This window comes from Pholcus phalangioides, unplaced genomic scaffold (genome assembly GCF_987345545.1).
Source record: "Pholcus phalangioides strain wild (caught in Gottingen) unplaced genomic scaffold, Ppha-v1.0 ptg000022l_1, whole genome shotgun sequence".
NCBI lineage: Eukaryota > Metazoa > Arthropoda > Arachnida > Araneae > Pholcidae > Pholcus > Pholcus phalangioides.
The window spans coordinates 8,514,500-8,533,740 of record NW_028301615.1 but is presented as its reverse complement, the minus strand read 5'-3'; the positions used below and the strand labels follow the sequence as shown (position 1 = coordinate 8,533,740).

General features: G+C 33.6%; 1 protein-coding gene across 2 annotated transcripts in view; it reads left to right on the top strand.

The window, feature by feature from the left end:
* Positions 1-19,241, top strand: part of eIF2gamma (eukaryotic translation initiation factor 2 subunit gamma) — a 281,173-nt gene that overhangs the window by 165,359 nt on the left and 96,573 nt on the right. For both annotated transcript variants that reach the window (XM_089249936.1, XM_089249937.1), the window contains one exon: positions 6-140. In XM_089249936.1, coding sequence (XP_089106062.1) covers positions 6-140 — 135 coding nt within the window. The remainder of the gene's footprint in view (positions 1-5; positions 141-19,241) is intronic.

Sequence of the window (19,241 nt, the reverse complement as noted above, 5' to 3'; positions counted from 1 at the left end):
ATTAGGGACAGTAGCTGAAGGTGCTCCAGTCATTCCGATATCTGCTCAATTGAAGTACAACATTGAAGTTATTTGTGAATACATCGTGAAAAAAATTCCAGTGCCTCTTCGTGATTTCACTGCTGAACCCAGGTTGATAGGTGAGTGTGCCTGAGCAGTTGTTTCATTTGTTGAAAATGGTTTTTTTATTACAGTGTTCACCCACATTAGATGCCACACCGGCAGACATTAAGCTAGAATAAGATGCAGGGAAATTCAAGTCACAGATTCCAGTTAATTCTCAAATATCTATGCTCTAAAGATCTATAAAATTTGCTGATTTCAATCTTGACTGTTCTTTGCATTTTTAACCCATTCAGTTTTACAAAACTACGTTAACATATTTTTGAGCTTCATATAAAACTAAGTATACTAGACAGCGCTTATCAGAATCACAGATATCAGAATGATAAGCTTATTTTGCTCACGACTATATCAATTATAGTCGTGGGCAAAATAAGCTTATGCAGCAATTGAAATATAATATATAAGCAGTATGAATTGTAGTATGAATAGTTTTTAATTCTTGAAAAGTTTGGGAAAAGTGCTAGAAAACGAGATATGTAGAATAACATGTAGACATTTTTGCAAATGTTAATGATTTTTTTTAGTTTTATGCTAACGGTTTTTTCCCCTTTGATGTTGACAGCAATGTACAATTTAAAAATTCAGAAAAAAAAAAACCTCCACTGGTGTTTATGAATTTGATATACACGTCACACCAACAGCAATAGGTCACTTGAAAAGCTATGCTAATGCATAGCTTTTCAAGTGGCCGAGTTGATTTGCAACAATTGTTCTGCCATCATCGTCACCAATAAAAAGACCACAAAGTAATAAAAATAAGTAAAAATTCAATAATTCGAAAAGCATTAGACAATACAGTTTTACACAGAAAGACGAGATTTTATTCATTGTCAAAAATTTTATTGCTAAAATAGTTACATTTTTCCTCGAAAGATGGCGTCAAAGTTAAAAAATTATTTATTGCCATCTGTTGATCAGAACTGTAACTGGCAATGTATTCTGTTACATTTCTATCAGTATATATGTGTGTGTGTGTGTGTGTGTGTGTGTGTGTGTGTGTGTGTGTGTGTGTGTGTGTGTGTGTGTGTGTGTGTGTGTGTGTGTGTGTGTGTGTATATATATATATATATATATATATATATATATATATATATATATATATATATATATATATATATATATATATTTTTTTTTTTTTTTTTTTTTTTAAATTTCCTTTATTTAAGATTTTTAAACACAGTTACAAAACATTTAGGGGCTAAGCAAGCTTGTGAGCCCACAAATTTTGTGTATCTTTCTATGTATTCTGGCAATGTGTTAAATTATTTAAAAATTTAGGTCTTTTTGTGGGAAAACGGTCAAAATATCACCCACATAAATGTACAAAAGTCTGTTTTCTGACTATTTTTCTAGGGGCTTTCTTGCAATATGTCATACAGTCGAATCCCGTTATAACGAATGCCAAGAGACCGGAGAAATCACTCCGTTAAAACGAATTTTTTTTTTTTTAAAGAATTATAGGTTATCTAGCATTGGTCCCATGTAAACTTATTTTGGGGGATTAGAAAAGTGTTCCTTAAAACGGGATTCGACTGTATCCAGATTAATTTCTTGGTTAAGACCATTCTTTTGGTTTATTATATCCACAGCATATTCTTAAGCAGGGTATGTTATAACAGAGGTAAAAATAAATAGAATATGAATGAGCCATTGAGTTCCCACAACGCATCTCAGACCTATGGATACATTAGATGTCACTTGGACAATGAACTAGCTTTGAACTTTTATTCCCATGTATGCTCATGTTAAACTCATATATTCACATTTATTCCTTTTCGCAAACTTTATTTCTATAATACAACACTTATTTCTATTTTGTGGACATTTGTGGATTGTGGTCAAAGTTGTATATTGCAATTATTATAATTTTGTTATTTTGGAAATTACGCGCAGTTTTTGATATTCATTATGTTAACGCCATTAGTCTTGAGTCTTGCTTGTATAGTTATGAATGTATACATAAAGTATTACAAGGTCTGCTATTTAGTAACAACCCATTTAAGAGGATTGACTACTGAGAGGTGTTCACAGACAGTGCGACCGTGAAAAGTGTATAATTTTTGTATTAATGAATGAATGAACAATATTTTTTTTTTAATTTCTCATGCTCTGTAAACATAAATCTCTGATGAGCATCTCTCAATTATGCCACATAATCCATGGGGGTTTTTGGGTAACACAACACCAGCTACTCTTTTCACCCCCTTAATGACAAATGTTCCTTCAGAATATAGCAGTGATGGTAACTCGTGGGAAAAATTGGTCCACATGAGAAATTTCTTGGCGTTTGTGGGAAATTTTGAGAGTTCATCAAACAAAAGAATTTTCGTTGAAAAAAATATATAAATGCAAAACAAATGCTTTTCTAATGTAAAATACTTGACTGCATAATTCCACCGATAGATGGCAGGACACTTTTCGGAATTTTCGAGGGAAATTATGCTTGACAAGGTTACCATCACTGGAATATAGTAAATATTTCTCGTGATGAGTGCTTTGAATTCAAAGATCTGTAAATTGCCCACTTGGATTGACATTAAAATCTATTTCTCTGTACATACACTCACTACACCATTAACACGCAAGCACAACTTTTCTTTTCCTTCATATTGTAGGTTGGAAGACAGCTTGTAAGGGCTAGGAACCGACGAAAACGTTCAATTTTGGTCTGTTATGAATGGGGCCAAATTCTAAGGATTACACTACCTATGTTATATCCACGGTTTATGCTATATGCGGGCTATGTTATAAGTGTACTGGACAGTATATGTGCAACTTTTTGGAATTTCGAAAAAAGATATAAAAAACATTTGAAAAATAAGAGAGGTTAAATTTGGGAGAAAGTAGAGATATTACAGTAAAATCCCGTTTTAACGAATACTGTTACAGCGAAAATCTCATTTTGACGAACACTTTTCTAATCTCCCAGACAACTTTACATAGGAACAATGCAAAAACCTGTGATTCTTTTATAACGAAATTTCGTTATTGCAAAGAAATTTCTCGGGTCTCTTGAAGTTCGGTATAACGGGATTCGACTGTACTACAATGTCAGATTTCAATCAAGAACTTTAACACTTTCCAGCAGGGTTGTTTGGTTTAAACCACGTTGGTTTAAACCATGGTTTAAACCTTGGTTTTAACCAACTGGTTTTTTTAAAAAAACCACTTTGGTTTTTTTCAAAAAATCAGATAAAAGTGGCCTAAATATCATTTTTTTCCCTGAAAAATATCATATTTGTTCATTATTAGCCAAAATGTTTCATTTTTACCTCATTTTATATCCTTGGGGTACATTCTGACAGTATATCTTTAAATGACATAAGATTTTATGAGTGGTTTTTTTCAAAAAGTCTCATAAAAGTGGCCAGAATATATATATATTTTTCATATGAAGTATCTTAGTCATTTAAAGTTATATATAAACGCCAAAATTTCTCATTCTTACAACATTTTCTAACCTTCGGCTACATTCTGATGCTCTATCTTTAGCAACGGGGGAAAGGGGGCGCGTTTGGTTTAATAAAGCTGAATTGCAAGCACATTCACATTATGACCATGGCATACTCCGATTCTGCTGTTGAACAAGAATTTTTGTGCTTTCAGCCTCATAGCCAGAACACGCGGTGGACAACATACACTCATTGCCATAAAAATTTGCGCACCAAGAAATAATTGTGTGATCGAAACGAAAGTTGGCCTGAAGGTACATGTCGGGCAGATATGCAAATGATTAGAAATGCAGCGTGATTGTGTAATGCCACTAGAGGGCATTGAACTTCATTCTCCTTGGAGTATAAAACAGGTAAGCAGAGCTTGCTGGAGTGTATTTAATCGTTTGCAAAGGAAATGCTGAGGTAGAGATGCCGTTACACCGCCGTCGAAGACCATATGAGCAGTTGTCAGAGTTTGATAGGGGAAGAATCATCGGGATGATGGAAGCTGGGTGGTCAGCTCGGCGAGTAGCTCGTCAACTAGGCCGTTCTGATTTTACTGTGAGGAGGTGTTGGGACCAGTGGACAGAAGAGACGTCATTTACATGGCGACCAGGTTCAGGACGCCCTCGACAGACCAGTCGTCGAGAAGACCGTCACATCATCCGAAACACATGCGTAAAGCCAACTGCTTCATTGGCCTTGGCCGCTATCCAGACACAGGCAGCAGCTTCACTACGGGCCCCTTTGTCTTCCCGAACCATCACAAGGCGCCTGGCTGAAGGACATCTGGTATCGCGGTGCCCATTACGTGTGCTGCCAATGACACCCACCCACCAACGCCTCCGTTTGGAGTGGTGTCGAGCACGACGTGATTGGACTGCAACAGAATGGAACCAGGTCGTCTTCAGCGACGAATCAAGATTCAACTTGAGCAGTGACGACAATCGTGTTCGTGTGTGGAGGCCCCGTGGTGAACGCTTCAATCCTGCCTTTGCTTTACAACGACACACCGCTCCCACAGCTGGTGTCATGGTATGGGGTGCCATTGCTTACGATACACGGTCACCCCTAATATTGATCCATGGCACAATGACAGCCCAGCGGTCATGTCACCCACCCAGGACGACTGGTCTTTTAATGTTGTCCATAACATCCTTCAGCCACATGTGTTGCCACTCATGGCAGAGCTCCCAGGAGCCATTTTTCAACAAGACAATGCTAGGCCACACACAGCAAGGATGTCACAAGACTGCCTCCGCCACATTACCACCCTTCCCTGGCCTGTTCTATCCCTAGATTTGTCACCAATCGAGCACATCTGGGATCATTTGGGACGGCAAGTTGGACACCCTACGAGGTTGGTCGAACTAGAGGCGCATTTACAGCAACTGTGGAACGAGATGTCTTAGGACATCATACGGAACTTGTATGCCTCAATGCCCGCTCGTATCGCATCGTGCATTTGCGCTAGAGGGGGTCCAACAGAGTACTAAAACTTCTGTTCATCTGTACTTTTTTCTGCAATAAATGATCCTTTTTCTTGGATTTTCTAATCACTTACTTATATCAACGTAGTACTTACATGTGTAAAATTTCGTTTCATTTCAACGACTTCTTCTGGGTGCGCAAATTTTTATGGCAATGAGTGTATTTAACATTTTTTGAGTAAGTTGTAGTTATTTGTTCAATTACTTCATTTTTTGTGATGTTTCCGTGAATTATGGACTCGTGCAATGCTATAATTAAGTTATAATTTTGCCATGACTGGCTATCGTTTCCTTTCTGCGAGCAAATTTCCCACATGTTGGATGATGTCATTAATTTTACATTTTTAAGTATTTTTTCCCCTTTATCAAATAAAATTGAATTTTTTCAGGAATATTCATGTCAATTTTCAAGTCATTCTGACAATCGCTCTTTTTTTACAGTGTTTTGAAATCAGAACCTTAGTTATAATCACCCTGTATATCGTAAATCATTGCTAATTAATCTGCATTATTTATGCTTCATTAAATGCATTATATTCACTAAATTTTTATTACTTTTTGCAAAATAGCTTCGTAATTAAGTATACTGAAAGTAACTGGAGAAAAACCTTTATATATTATATGATTAATAATAGCATTAAAAGAATTTTCAAACACACAGTAATCCATTGAGTTAAGCAAAAAATAATTAAATGGCAAAAGTTGGTTTTTATTAAAATTTAATAAGTATTTATTGATTATTTAGCATGGGAATAGTGTTAATTACATTAATAACCATTTTATTTCAGTTAATTATTGGAAGTTTGAATGATTTTTCAGAAATTTCATTGTTTTTAATGTTAATACTATTTAAAATAAAAAAACCGGTTTAAACCAAAAAAACCTGGTTTAAACCAAAAAAACCCGGTTTTTTGGTTTTTTTCAAAAAAACCGGGTTTTTTACCAACCCTGCTTTCCAGTAATATGGCCGGTTTTTTTTTTAATGTGAAATTTCTGATTTTAAAACTTTTTGGTTGCAAAATTCATGTATCTCTAAATGTAATTAATATTAAATAATATAATTTAAGCTTTTTTGAAATTAATAAAATAAAACAATGAAATTTGAGGAATCGAAAAACCGCCTGAAACAACGTGAGAAAATAAAACGTTAGAGAAAAACATCGCTCAACTTCGCCAAATTTAAATTTCACCAAGTAGAGAGAGTCACTACGTCAGTACTTCAGTACGTTCATTACGTCACTAGTGACGTAATGAACTTGACGTAATGGTTCATCACTAACTTCAACCAATCATGATGCGCAAAGTTTCTGTAATGTTACTTGTAGAGTAGGATTTGTTTATTCGCGCCCGGGCCAGGGTTGGTAAAAAAAACGGTTTTTGGTTTAAATAGAATGATTTTTGTATGATTTTTCAGAAATATTTTTTTTAAACTTCTAATAATTAATTACATAATTAATTAATAAAATGTTTATTAATTTAACTATTCCCATATTAATTAATCCATAAATATTTCTTGAATTTTAATAAAAATCAACTTTTGCAATTTGAAAATTTTTTTGCTTAACTCAATGAATTACTTTGTGTTTGAAAATTCTCTCTCAATGTTATTATTAACCATATGATATAAAGGTGTTTTCTCCAATTACTTTCAGTATGCTTAATTGGGAAGTTATTTTACAAAAACTGTAATAAAACATAGGTGAATATAATGTATTCAATGAAGCATAAATAATGCAGATAAATAGTGATGATTTATGATAATCAGGGTGATTATATATAACTAAAGTTCTGATTTAGAACACTGTAGAAGAAGAGCCATTAGAGAATGGCTTGAAAATTTACATGAATATTCCTGAAGCAATGGAATTTTATATTGCAAAGGGGAAAAAATACTTGAAAATGAAAAATTAACGGCACTACTCATCCAACTCAAATTTTCTTGTAGAATGGGAACAATGGCCATTCAGAGCAAAATGGCAAGTTAATTAGCATTGCACAATTTCATAATTCATGGAAACATCACAAAAATGAAGTAATTGATCAAATAACTACAACTTCAGAAATGTTAAATATATTGCCCACCGTGTGTAATCTGACAATGAGATTACGGCAAAAAATGCTTGTTCCGCAACAGATCAGACTATGTCATGGTCATAATGTGGATGGGCTTGCAATTCACCAAAGTTTACAATCCAACCTCTTTTAATAACATTTTGAGGTACCCTCCACAACCAAAAGTTGCAAGGGGTAAGGTCAGGTGAACTGATGGCTGGCCAGGTGTCGTGCCATCCTGTTATTGTCAAAATGGTTCTTCAGCAGCAGCTTTGCTGGTACTGCGATGGTGTCACTACTGTTGCTGCTTCTTTGTGAAGGAAAAAAACAACCCTGTGAGATAATAAAGCACTACATCAAGATGTGCAATGCAATCCTTATTCATGAATTTGCTAAAGATATAGAGCGGACAACAGAAACATAAGTAATAGGAGATTTATTATATAGAAATTATTGTATCTTCTATAGGAGATATGATAATTGAGTAGATCTAGTGGATGACTCCAGAATTTGTCCCCATGTCGTTCCATTCACATTTCTGCAGGCCCAAAAAGCTCTCTCAGCTTTGTTCAGACAAAACTCAGTGATTCTTCCAGGTCAGTTTCTGATCTAGGTACAGGGAATTACTTAGAAATTTAACCTCACTGGCATATTTAAGAGTTTGACCAAAAAACTTGATGTTCTTCAAAGAAAGGTCTCTTTTTTTCTGGTAAAAGCAACCATGGTAGTCTTGTGGGTTAACAGAAAGTCCTCTGTCACACCACTTTTCGACCTCTCTAAGAGCATCAGACATAATGCTAGATACAGTATTATGTCTGATACAATGTACTTGCCCCTAGCAACAATTACAACATCATCAGCATAACCAACTCAAGCCATTCCAGATTTAGCCATTTTCTCCAGAAGTGAATCCACAACTAGATACCACTTGATAGGAGATAGTACACCTTTCCCTTCGGGCATCCAGCTTGTGCATGAATAATCGTGTTATCTCCACATAGAGATACATTTATGCACCTGAAGGATAACAAATTATTGATCCAGTTAATAGTTGTCTTATTAATATTTCTTCTCTTGAGCTCGAAGAATAGTGTACATAGGAACCTTATCAAAGGCTCCCTCAATATCAAGAAATACAACCCATACTATTTCTTTAATATTGATGTTTCTCTCTGATATATGAGACAAATTATGCAGGGTGGTAACTATCAACCGCCCAATAATTACACATGTGATTCCTTGTGAAAAATGAATATAGAAAAGTGTTTCTCGTTTTTCGATCGGACGAATATTAATTAGTTATAAGCTTTAAAATTTTGTGACGTGTATATGCCAAACACCGAACCAAAGTGCATTTCACTGCCAGCAGCGGGTTGTCACTTCTTAAAAATGAACTGAAATATTCAATCCCATTAGAAGCCAAGTTCGACCTTCTTCCTTCACGATTGGCACTTTTTCTCTCCATGTAGTGTGTACCTTGCTATTGCGTATCGCTTACGTGTTAGCTTGGTCTTCTATGTTGGCAAATTTATCGCAAGATTTGCACCATGTTAGCCAAATGACATCTGTTTGAAAACTTTTTTTTGCCAAAATATGCAATTTTTTTACCTTCTCTATTAAGTAATTTTCTGAGGGAAGGTGCATACGTTTTTACTGCGCGATCATTATTTTACGTTGTTGTATTAATCAGATTACAATGTTAATCTATAAAATTGCTTGTCTTTTTTTTTCTTTTTTAACTTTCATCGAAACTGTTACTTGTAAAAAGCTTCAACTATTCAACGTAGCTTGATGAAGGTGTGACTTAGTGGAAACAGTAAAATAATAACGATTCAATGAAACTTATTATGTTACGAATTGACATATTGAAAATAATTTTTGGCTTCAGATTTTTCTATTGATTACACTAGTCAGCACTGATTTTGTTCTCAAAGATATTTCATTGATTTGAATACTTTTAGGGCACTGATTCAGAACCTGATGTTGGTTCTGCTCTAGTTTTGATCGGCTCTAGTTTTTGAGTTTGAGTGAAAGTTGAATTTCAATGGTGATCAGCCAGATGCAGAGCTATGGGGGGTGGGGGGTATCACACCGTTCACCCCCCAAGCGAAATGCAAAATGAGATTCATGAGATTTTCGGAACTTTTATATGTCGATATTGCAATTAATAAATCCGTTGAATTATACCTGTATCAGCGTTTTTGATAAAAAAAAAAAAATTCAAGAAAATTTCGACTGAAAAATAAGAAAAACTAGTACATGTTTTCGAAAAAATTGGGATAGAGAAAAAATAATCGTGACTATCCTGGAAAATACAGGAAAAAATGAAGGACGTATGGTCACCTTATTCACAGTGACTAACTTTTATTTATTTTTCTTGTAAAATCCAATAGTCCAGGATAATAATTGAAAATTATAGTGACGCGTATGTGGTCAAAATTTCTTTTATTGAAGTACGTACGATATAACAAAAACACGAATACTAATAAGCAAAAAAAAATTTTTATCAATTTTAAAGATACTTATTCCTGATGAATTTCTTTTCATCAAACGTTCCAGAAAAGGGCAGACTTTTTCTTTTTGCACAACTTGTGTTACGGACATAAACATCGGTCTTTAGTGTCACAAAAAATCAGTGTTCTTCAAACATTGACTCTTTTTTTCCTTCATTTTCCGATGATTTCTGGGTCATTCACGCAGAATGTTCACATCGTTTCTGATTGAACACAATATTTATTTTATTTTTTTTAGATCACCATTTTAAAGTTTTGGCCTTCAATTTCACTTGTTTTTTGAGTAGGGATTTTGTTCCCTATGCTCTTTTATATGTGGAAAATCCCTATTTTATTTGGAAAAATCCTTTTTGTATTTATTAGGGAGTGGTTTTAGCATAAAATATGGGTCCACGCGAAAATCTCCCTAATTTTAATTTTCAAAAGTTGGCAGCTATGCAGTATTATTCGAAAAAATAACTTTGAAGAATATCACTTGATGCCTCTCAAAATTTTCTAGGTGTAGGTTTTGTAAAAGGAAGTAATTTGATTTCTTTCTTTCAAACCGAGTACAACTTTGATCTATCGCCATGGCAAATTTACTAGGAAGGGAGATGCACCTATAAAAAGTGCATGTCACAATATTCTTGTATGATGAATGCCATGGAATCAAAAAATTAAAAAAAAAATACTTTTTGCAGTACTTACTGGAAAATAAAGCAAAATTACTAACACTTATCTCTAACTTCTATAAAGCACAGGCGCCGGAACCAAGGGGCTGAGGTCATTTGGGCCGCTTCTCAATAAATTTTTTAAGAGGTCTTAACCCCCCCCCCCTCCCCCTTCTCAATAATTTCTTTGAAAAACAATGCAATGTACCTTTTCTCTCTTGCATACTGGCTTTAGTCCCATATATACGGGACGACCAGCAAGTTTTTCAATCCCCATCCCCCCAATGTTTCCTTCATGTCGGAGCCTCTGCTGTAAAGCTGGCGTTGTGAGATACAAAGAACATATTTGATTGACTTGTAAAAAAGTTTTTTCGGTTTCCTGAAAAGTGCGAGGGAAAAAAAAATGGTTTTTGTATCTCTTTCATTTTCTGAATTTCTTTGTGGTGGTTATTAAATTTTAAGCATTTCCAAAAACGCCATGTTATACGTTTGGCGAATTTGGCAGGATTTTGAAGTGACATAATCAATTTTTAAAGCGTTATAACTCATTAATTATGGGTCAGATGAAAAAACGGAAAACACTTTTCCGTATTAGTTTTTCACAAGGAATCACGTGTGTGATTATTGGGCAGTCTATACTTGCCACCCTGTATAAAGCAGTATCAGTGAATTTGCCTGGTTGATAGACATATTGAAAAGTAGACGGTGGTGCCACCATTAAAACATCTTCTCTAGTATATCTATCAATGAGTTTCTCTATATTTTTCAATAAGAAAGACGGGAGAATGATTGGTCTAAAATATTTAGCCTCATAGTATTTATCTTCAATTTTTGGTATAAAGATTACCTTGGTGTGCTTCCAGGCAATTGGCACATGCCCAAAAGCAATAGATGCTCTGTAGATTATGCAGAGAATTGGAGTAAGAATTTGTTTGCCCTGCTTAAGGAAAGCTGGAACAATTTCATCCATACCAGGAGTTTTATATGGTTTGAAGGAGTTTAGAGCCCACAATAATTTTGTCATGTGACCACCTTCCTGGCTAGATCGCATTTACTATTACTACAAATAGTTGTAGAAAGAGCATGAGATATATTACTAGCGAGTCATTCCATTTCAAATCACCCGGCAAAATGCCAAAATGACACCCATAGTCTCGGATTTCAATGATTTTTTTTTTATTTGTTGCATGTACCATCCTTATTAACTGTGTGAAATATTATTTGCATGTCTCTAAAACTTTTTGAGAAAAAAAATGTTGAAATTTATCAAAAACTGATGCAGATGACTTTTCCGAAGCTCAATTTTTAAGCAGCATTGTTTGAGGAAAATAAATCATAACTTTTTCAATTTTCAATATAGTCAAGTGAAATTTTCACTAAAGTGTTCACAAAAACATACAGAATATGAATAAAAATAATTCATACACTTACATTTGAAATTTACATGCAAAAAAATTATGTAAACTTTGTTTTCGTGGAATTTTTCGTTAGAAAAAATACAATTTTTCAAACGAATTTTTAAACCAGAGGCACAGCAGTTACCAAAACAACTTTTATTTTAAATTTCTGCAAAATGTATGAAGTAAAATACTGGAGAAAAAAATAATGGTTTTTTGACCGTTAATATGTTTATTCTGGCTCGCAACACAAAATTCAACTAAATAAGACTGGATCGTTACGATTTCAAATCATTCAACTAGATACTGAAATGCCACCCATCATTCCGGATTCCAATTATTATTTTTTATTTATTGCTTCTACCATGTTTGTTGACCATGCAAAGTTTCATGTACATACCTCGAAAACTTTTTGAGAAAAAAAATGTTTTCTAACCTCACAAATGACGTCTCTTAGGCTAACCCATTCAAGCAATATTATTTGTGAAAATATATCATAACTTTGCAGATTTTCAATATATTCAAATGAAATTTCCACTAAAATGCTCACAAAAAAATGTAGATTATGACTAGGGAAAAAAATTTAAACCTTTGCATTAAAAAATTAGATTGCAAAAAAATTGATGAAATTTAATTTTTGATTCTTTTTACAATAAAAACACAATGGCTCACCTTTGCTTTTTCATTTACAAAAGCTCTCCTGCTTTTCGCACAGCATATTCAGTGACATTGAACTCTTCAGATTTTTTTCCTTGTTCCCCTTTCCTAAAGCAGGGGCCAGGGTTAAAATTTGCAGTTTTCCCCTTGTTGTGATGGTTAAATTGAGTCTTATTTCTAATTAACTTTATCAAAATAATCATATTTGCTTTCTGTTTAATATCTTCATTAAGTGTGCTTTGAGATTCATTTTCTGGTAATTCTTCAAAAACTTTACAAACATTTGGTTTGAAAGTGTTACAAGCAGATTCAACTTTTCTTTTGGCATTGTTTGACTTGCACTGTGGAGCTACCCTATGAAGTTTAATTGGTGACTCTTCTATGTTCTGTAGACATGAATTTATTTCTTCAAGTGCTTCTTGTTTAATAATTGACATTTTTCCAAGTTACTTCTCTACATTACTATCACTGTTCATCTCTTCACAGTATTCAGTTTCTTCACCCAACTTGTTGTTTATATTCACTGTCCCTACAGGCATGCCATATTTTTTTCCCTGGAATTGATTTTGTACAACCATTTATTTCATTTATACATGAAAAATACAAGTTTACTATCCTTAAACCTTTTGTTATTTTTTTTCTTCTGACATTTTAAAGGATTAAAGCATGCTTTCGGATGTATTTCATACTTTCAGAAAAAAGCTCTATGATGCTTAAACATACAGTAGATAAATGGTCAGAACTTGCTCCACTCCTCAATATCTATGTCCGATGGGTCCAATGATGTAATGGGTAACAGATTTTACACTTTTGCGTAACACTTTTTATGACAGTCAGATCCAGTTTTTTTTCCAACACTATAAATTTCAAGTGTCTTTTCTGACATTTTACTTTGAATTCCAAAATGATATAAAATATTTAGCCCAAATGGAAATTCTGTTATAATAAGAAAAATTTGCTAACCCTGAGTTGGCTACTCTATGGAGCACATTCTGTCTTCAGCAAGATCATAATTGAGACTTGCATCATTTTATGGGGAGCAGTTTAGTTCTAACACTTTTGTTTTAGTTTCCTCAATGAAGCAGCAGCAGTGACTTTATCATCACCTGCTGGGATGATAAAGTCTTATAATTAAATAAAACACCAGCTGCCCTCTGAAGGACAAAGACCAGTGTGCCATAGTTTATATCTTCACAGAAGTTATTATTATTTTTTACAATCATCATCACAACAAGAAGCATTACATCTTATATATCACCACCAGGCAATATATACATTAGGTTTTCAATTCTACTCTCTTCCATCTGTTTATGGAAGAAATTAGAATTTCATTCTTTGTGATTTAATGCCTCATATTCTGGCTTTTTATCAGCAATTTTAAATTATTTCTTGGGAAAAATATATAGAGGCTTGTGTTAAATATTATAATGTAGATTTTTTTTCACACAAGTATAACCATTTCATATTTATCATATACATTAAATATATGTTTATTAAAATATATGCTGTAAAAATCAAAGTAATTAAAAAAAAATTAACACTGTTGTGGTAAAATAACTTTATAATTAAGCATGTTAAAAAACTTCAAAAATTAATCTATATATATATGATTAATATTATCTGGATTTATCAAATACAAAATAATTCTTTATGCAAAAATATATCAGATTGCAAAAGTTCGTCTTTGTTGCATCATAAGAAATATTTATAGATCAATTAAAAGGGAAATTAATTATTTGGAATTTGAACACTTCTAAGAATCTGAACATGAAGGTTAAATTTGAAAAATTATTTTGTTCACCTAAAACCTTTTTTTTTTCACCAACTCCCATTTGACACATTACATTAACATTTCTAATTATTTCATAAATTCATTTAATCCTAGAATTTTAAAATTTATTAATTGTTTTGAATTATTGCATTAACTACTCCTGAAACTTAATTTAGTGAATACTGTAATAAATGTATAAGCGTACATGAAAAATAAAATATAAATTTCGCTTTACTAAGCATGAATCATTATATTAAGTCAAAATGTACAAATATAATTAATGTAGTCATATAAGTACAATTGTGTTTTGTTACTCAAATGTATTAACTGTCAAAATAATGTTTACTTTTCTACAGTCTTCTTAATATATTAATAGGATTAAATTTTTAAAAAATTGAAAATTCCTGCTGTGCATCCAAAAAAAAGGTGTTAAAAAAATTGTGTTAAAAATAAAAATAATAATAATAAAAAAATTAAATTTAAATGACTTTTTTCCTCTAAGGTTTAAATTTTCTTTCGTAGTCATAATCTACATTTTTTTGTGAGCATTTTAGTGGAAATTTCATTTGAATATATTGAAAATCTGCAAAGTTATGATATATTTTCACAAATAATATTGCTTGAATGGGTTAACCTAAGAGACGTCATTCGTGAGGTTAGAAAACATTTTTTTTCTCAAAAATTTTTTGAGATATGTACATGAAACTTTGCATGGTCAACAAGCATGGTAGAAGCAATAAATAAAAAATAATAATTGGAATCCGGGATGATGGGTTGCATTTCAGTATCTAGTTGAATGATTTGAAATCGGAACGATCCAGTCTTATTTCGATGAATTTTGTGTTGCGAGCCAGAATAAACATATTAACGGTCAAAAAACCATTATTTTTTTTCTCCAGTATTTTACTTCATATATTTAGGAGAAATTTAAAATAAAAGTTGTTTTGGTAACTGCTGTGCCTCTGGTCTAAAAATACATTTGAAAAATTGTATTTTTTCTAACGAAAAATTCTGCAAAAACAAAGTTTACATAATTTTTTTGCATGTAAATTTCAAATGTAAGTGTATGAATTATTTTTATTCATATTCTGTATGTTTTTGTGAACACTTTAGTGAAAATTTCACTTGACTATATTGAAAATTGAAAAGGTTATTTCTTTTCTCAAACAATGCCGCTTAAAAATTTAGCCTCGGAAAAGTCATCTGCATCAGTTTTTGATAAATTTCAACATTTTTTTTCTCAAAAAGTTTTAGAGACATGCAAATAATATTTCACACAGTTAATAAGGATGGTGCATGCAACAAATAAAAAAAAAATCATTAAAATCTGAGAGTATGGGTGTCATGGCTGGGTGATTTGACATGGAATGACCCTAGCACTATTATCAGTCAGAATAGAACCTGGAAAATGTACTCTAAGCATTTCAGCTATAGTTTCTTTCCCAGATTCTGTAAATTTACCATTAAGTAGCTTGATGGTATTCAAACTACAGTTTTCTGTGTTTGGAGATCATTTTGGCCAACCTTGCCATAGCAGGGATATCATCAATATCATCACAATATTTTCTCCAAGTGACTCTCATGGAATCTCCGATGGCTTTGTTATAAGCAGTGAGTGCAATTTTATATTCCTACCACTTACTACTTTTTTAGCTCTATTAAAAGGCCGCCTACAGCTTTTTCTCATTTTACTCAGCTCTTTTGACCACCGAGGCACTAACTTATGTGATTCAGCGTTGGTAGTCTAAAAATTTTGGTGAAAAGATCGGAGATTAACATGTTGCTGCTGGTAAGCAGACAGCTCCAAATCGAGTATGGAGGAAAACTTTTCAAATTGACCAGATGTCAAGGCATGAAGATCCTCTTTGTAAGCAACCCAATTAGTTAACCTTGGGTTTCTACTTACTGTTATTGTCCTGATTGGTTCTGTAACAGTAAACATGATCAGACTGTGCTCTGATTGCATGATTTCATCCGAGACCTTCCAGTCTTCAATGTGATCATAGCATGAGCTATTACACAATGTAATGTCAATAACCTCATTCGGGGGATCACCCCATTAACAGTAACAAAAGTAGGTTCATTATCTTTATTAATAATTACAGATTGTAATGTAATATATATTCTAAAAGACCACCTCATTTATTACATTCACTGCTCCCCATAAAACATGGTGAGCATTAGCATTGCAACTAAAGATGAGTTTCCTTTTACCCACGCTGCAATATTGTTAAAATTCTTCAGCAGCATTTGAAAGTGGGTCTTTTTCTTCAAATGGAAGATATGCTGATATGAAGATGATTTCTTCTTTATGTCCTTGCGTTTCATAAACTATCTTGATAGCAAGTGTCGCTACTCAGATATTTACAAGATTTATCGCAGTGAGCTTAGCACTGGCAATAATGCAAGCTCTTAAGTCTGTCACTGAGGACATCATAAAAGATATTATATCCCTTGACCTTCAGACCTAAAATTTTACTATGTAGTCCAAGGTTCCTGTATCAAGGAAATGTCAATCTCTCCTCTAGTCATCTTCATACCTAGTATGGCAGAAGCAGAGTGACTATCATGTAGATTGACTTGAACCGCTTTGATTTTACAATCCATAAAAATTTAGATGATAGTAATAAAACTATGAAGGTGAATTGCCCCTAATAGTCCTGTCAATCCTTATTAATAGAGCCCGGATTATATGCACTAAAAAAGTGGCAAAATATGCTCTAAAAATATGCAAATATGCACTTAAAAATGTAAAAATATGCACTTAAAAATGCAAAAATATGCACTTATAAATGCAAAAATAAGCACTTGAAATACAAAATGTGCACTGAAAATTCCAAAATATGCATTAAACACCCCAGAATATGCATTAGAAATCTTGAAAAAGTCAAATTCCGAAATATGTATAAAAAAAGGGAAAATATGCATTAAAAAATACACCATGCAAAAAAAGCGAATGTGTTTTTAAAATACATGTTTTCTATTAGTGCATATGTATTTCATTTTTACCAAAAAATATCCCCTCATATATATGTATACAGCATATGCAAATAAGTTCTACATATTTTTTATTCAGGCATTTTTTTAGTTTTCAGTTTGTTGTAGCTGCTCAATAACGAAAATAACAGTAATAAAAGAATTTCGACACTATTTCTAAAAACAAAATTAATACTTTGACAAATCTCTAGAAATAGCCTTACAATAAAACAGTTAGTAATCGTAAAATACTTTATAAATATGTATTAATTCACTAAATTTCACATACCGGGAAAAAAAATCGATGTTATGAAAATATTATGAACAGTATTTATTTGAAAAATTATAAAAAAAAAAAAGTGAGTTTAAGTAAACCTTCAAAAATATGCACTTATACAGGAAATTCTTTGATTTTATGCATTTATATGCATTGATACTAAAAAAGGCCAAAATATGCACATGCATATGCACATATGCATTTGCATATAATCCGGGCTCTACTTATTAATCTTACCTTCAGACATAGGTGAGTCAGGTTGCACTGTACTTTCCGAGTCAGATTTAATCTCTAGCTCATGAATTTTAGGTAAATTTATTTACTGGTGGTGTAGTAGAATTACTTGCTTGACAGGAGGTTGCTGGTTGGCTCTGGCATGCCCGCCTTTGAGTACTTTCAATGAGGAAGCTAAAGCAAATTATTTGCTTGTGAGGAGATAACAGATGCACTCTGGGATCATTGAGAATCTTCAAGATCCCCCAATCTATACCAGTATATGCACCAAAGCTGGTCCTTTGATTGCTTCTGCAGCCTCCAATCCAAACTAAGATCCATCTTATGGAGTGTGGCTCCGCAGATTTCTGTAACACCCTCCACTCCTCAGATTTCAACTCCAGGCTGTAATGGTTGATCCACCTCAGTCACAGGCTCTGTGATGTACGTATCCTTTGTTTTGAAAGTGACCTTGATAGGCTTCGGTAACTCCTTGTCACTCAAGACCCTGAGTGCCTTACCACTCAAAACTTGCCTATTAATATTTTCACACATTCCACTGTTTCAGCATCATCAGTGCTCCACCAGTTAAGGTGAATCTTAGGTAAATTAACCTCCCATAGGGATCAGATCAATCTTCCCAAGGATCTCTTGCTGAATGAGATCTACATTCTCTTTACATGGTTCGTACGGACCTTGAAAAGTCCTTGAAAAAAAAGTTCATTTTCAAGGCCTTGAAAGTCCTTGAAAAAGAATTTTTTTTAAGAATTCTGTGAGAGTCCTTGAAAAATTTGTGTTTTCCGCAATAGTTTTCGCCATTTTTTTTTTTTTACTTCGTAAGTGACGTCCTTAAAAAAGTGCAAAGCACAGGGAAAAAGCCTTAGTAGCCAATAACCCTGGATAATTGGATTTAAAGCAAGTTTTTCCCCATTATTATAAAGCCGGGTTTTCGTTGGAGCAGGTTTTTTGTGCCGCATGCAAAGTGAATCGCCCAGCATGACACGCCGTCCACTCACCAATAATAAGAAAACAAGTTCGACTGTTTTCCTAGAGAGCGCAACAAGCCTCACACGGCAGTGTTTTACGTCGGGCGTGATTGGCCGACTGTTTCTGGAGGAGTCAAATGCGTTGTGCACCACTCGTTTTACCGATCTTCTCTTCATTTTTGTTTTCTTTCACTTCCCTTCATCGAGCTCGATGCTTCCCTTCAAACCGGAGCATGCAGATGACAGAGTAGCTGATAGTAGGGTCGTAAGCTGATGCGCCACGGTAGGAATACACAAACACGTAGTGTGATTATGTAAAACGTTTCTGTCGACGCGAAATTATACAGTTTCGTTCATGCTGCGCCAAAAACCTATGTTGGAATGTTTTTTCCCTTTTTATTCTCTGTGCACGTGGAACCGCTCGGCCAGACGCAATATGTAAATCGCTGGCGGCATGCTCTCACCCTCACGGGAGCTCGGCTTTGTACTGTAGGCTGGTTTTTTTCCGCGTCTATGTCGGGATTGTTTTTTTTCTCCGAGATTGCCGGTTGTTATTTGTCGGCCGTTTTATTTATTTATTTCTTTTATGATCATAAATGATCTTGTTTTTTTTCTTTGCAACTTTTATGGAATAAAAGCTAGAGTTCAAAATGAACTTCCGATCGTTGTTTTTTTTCTTCAGCTCAGTCGGCACGCTCT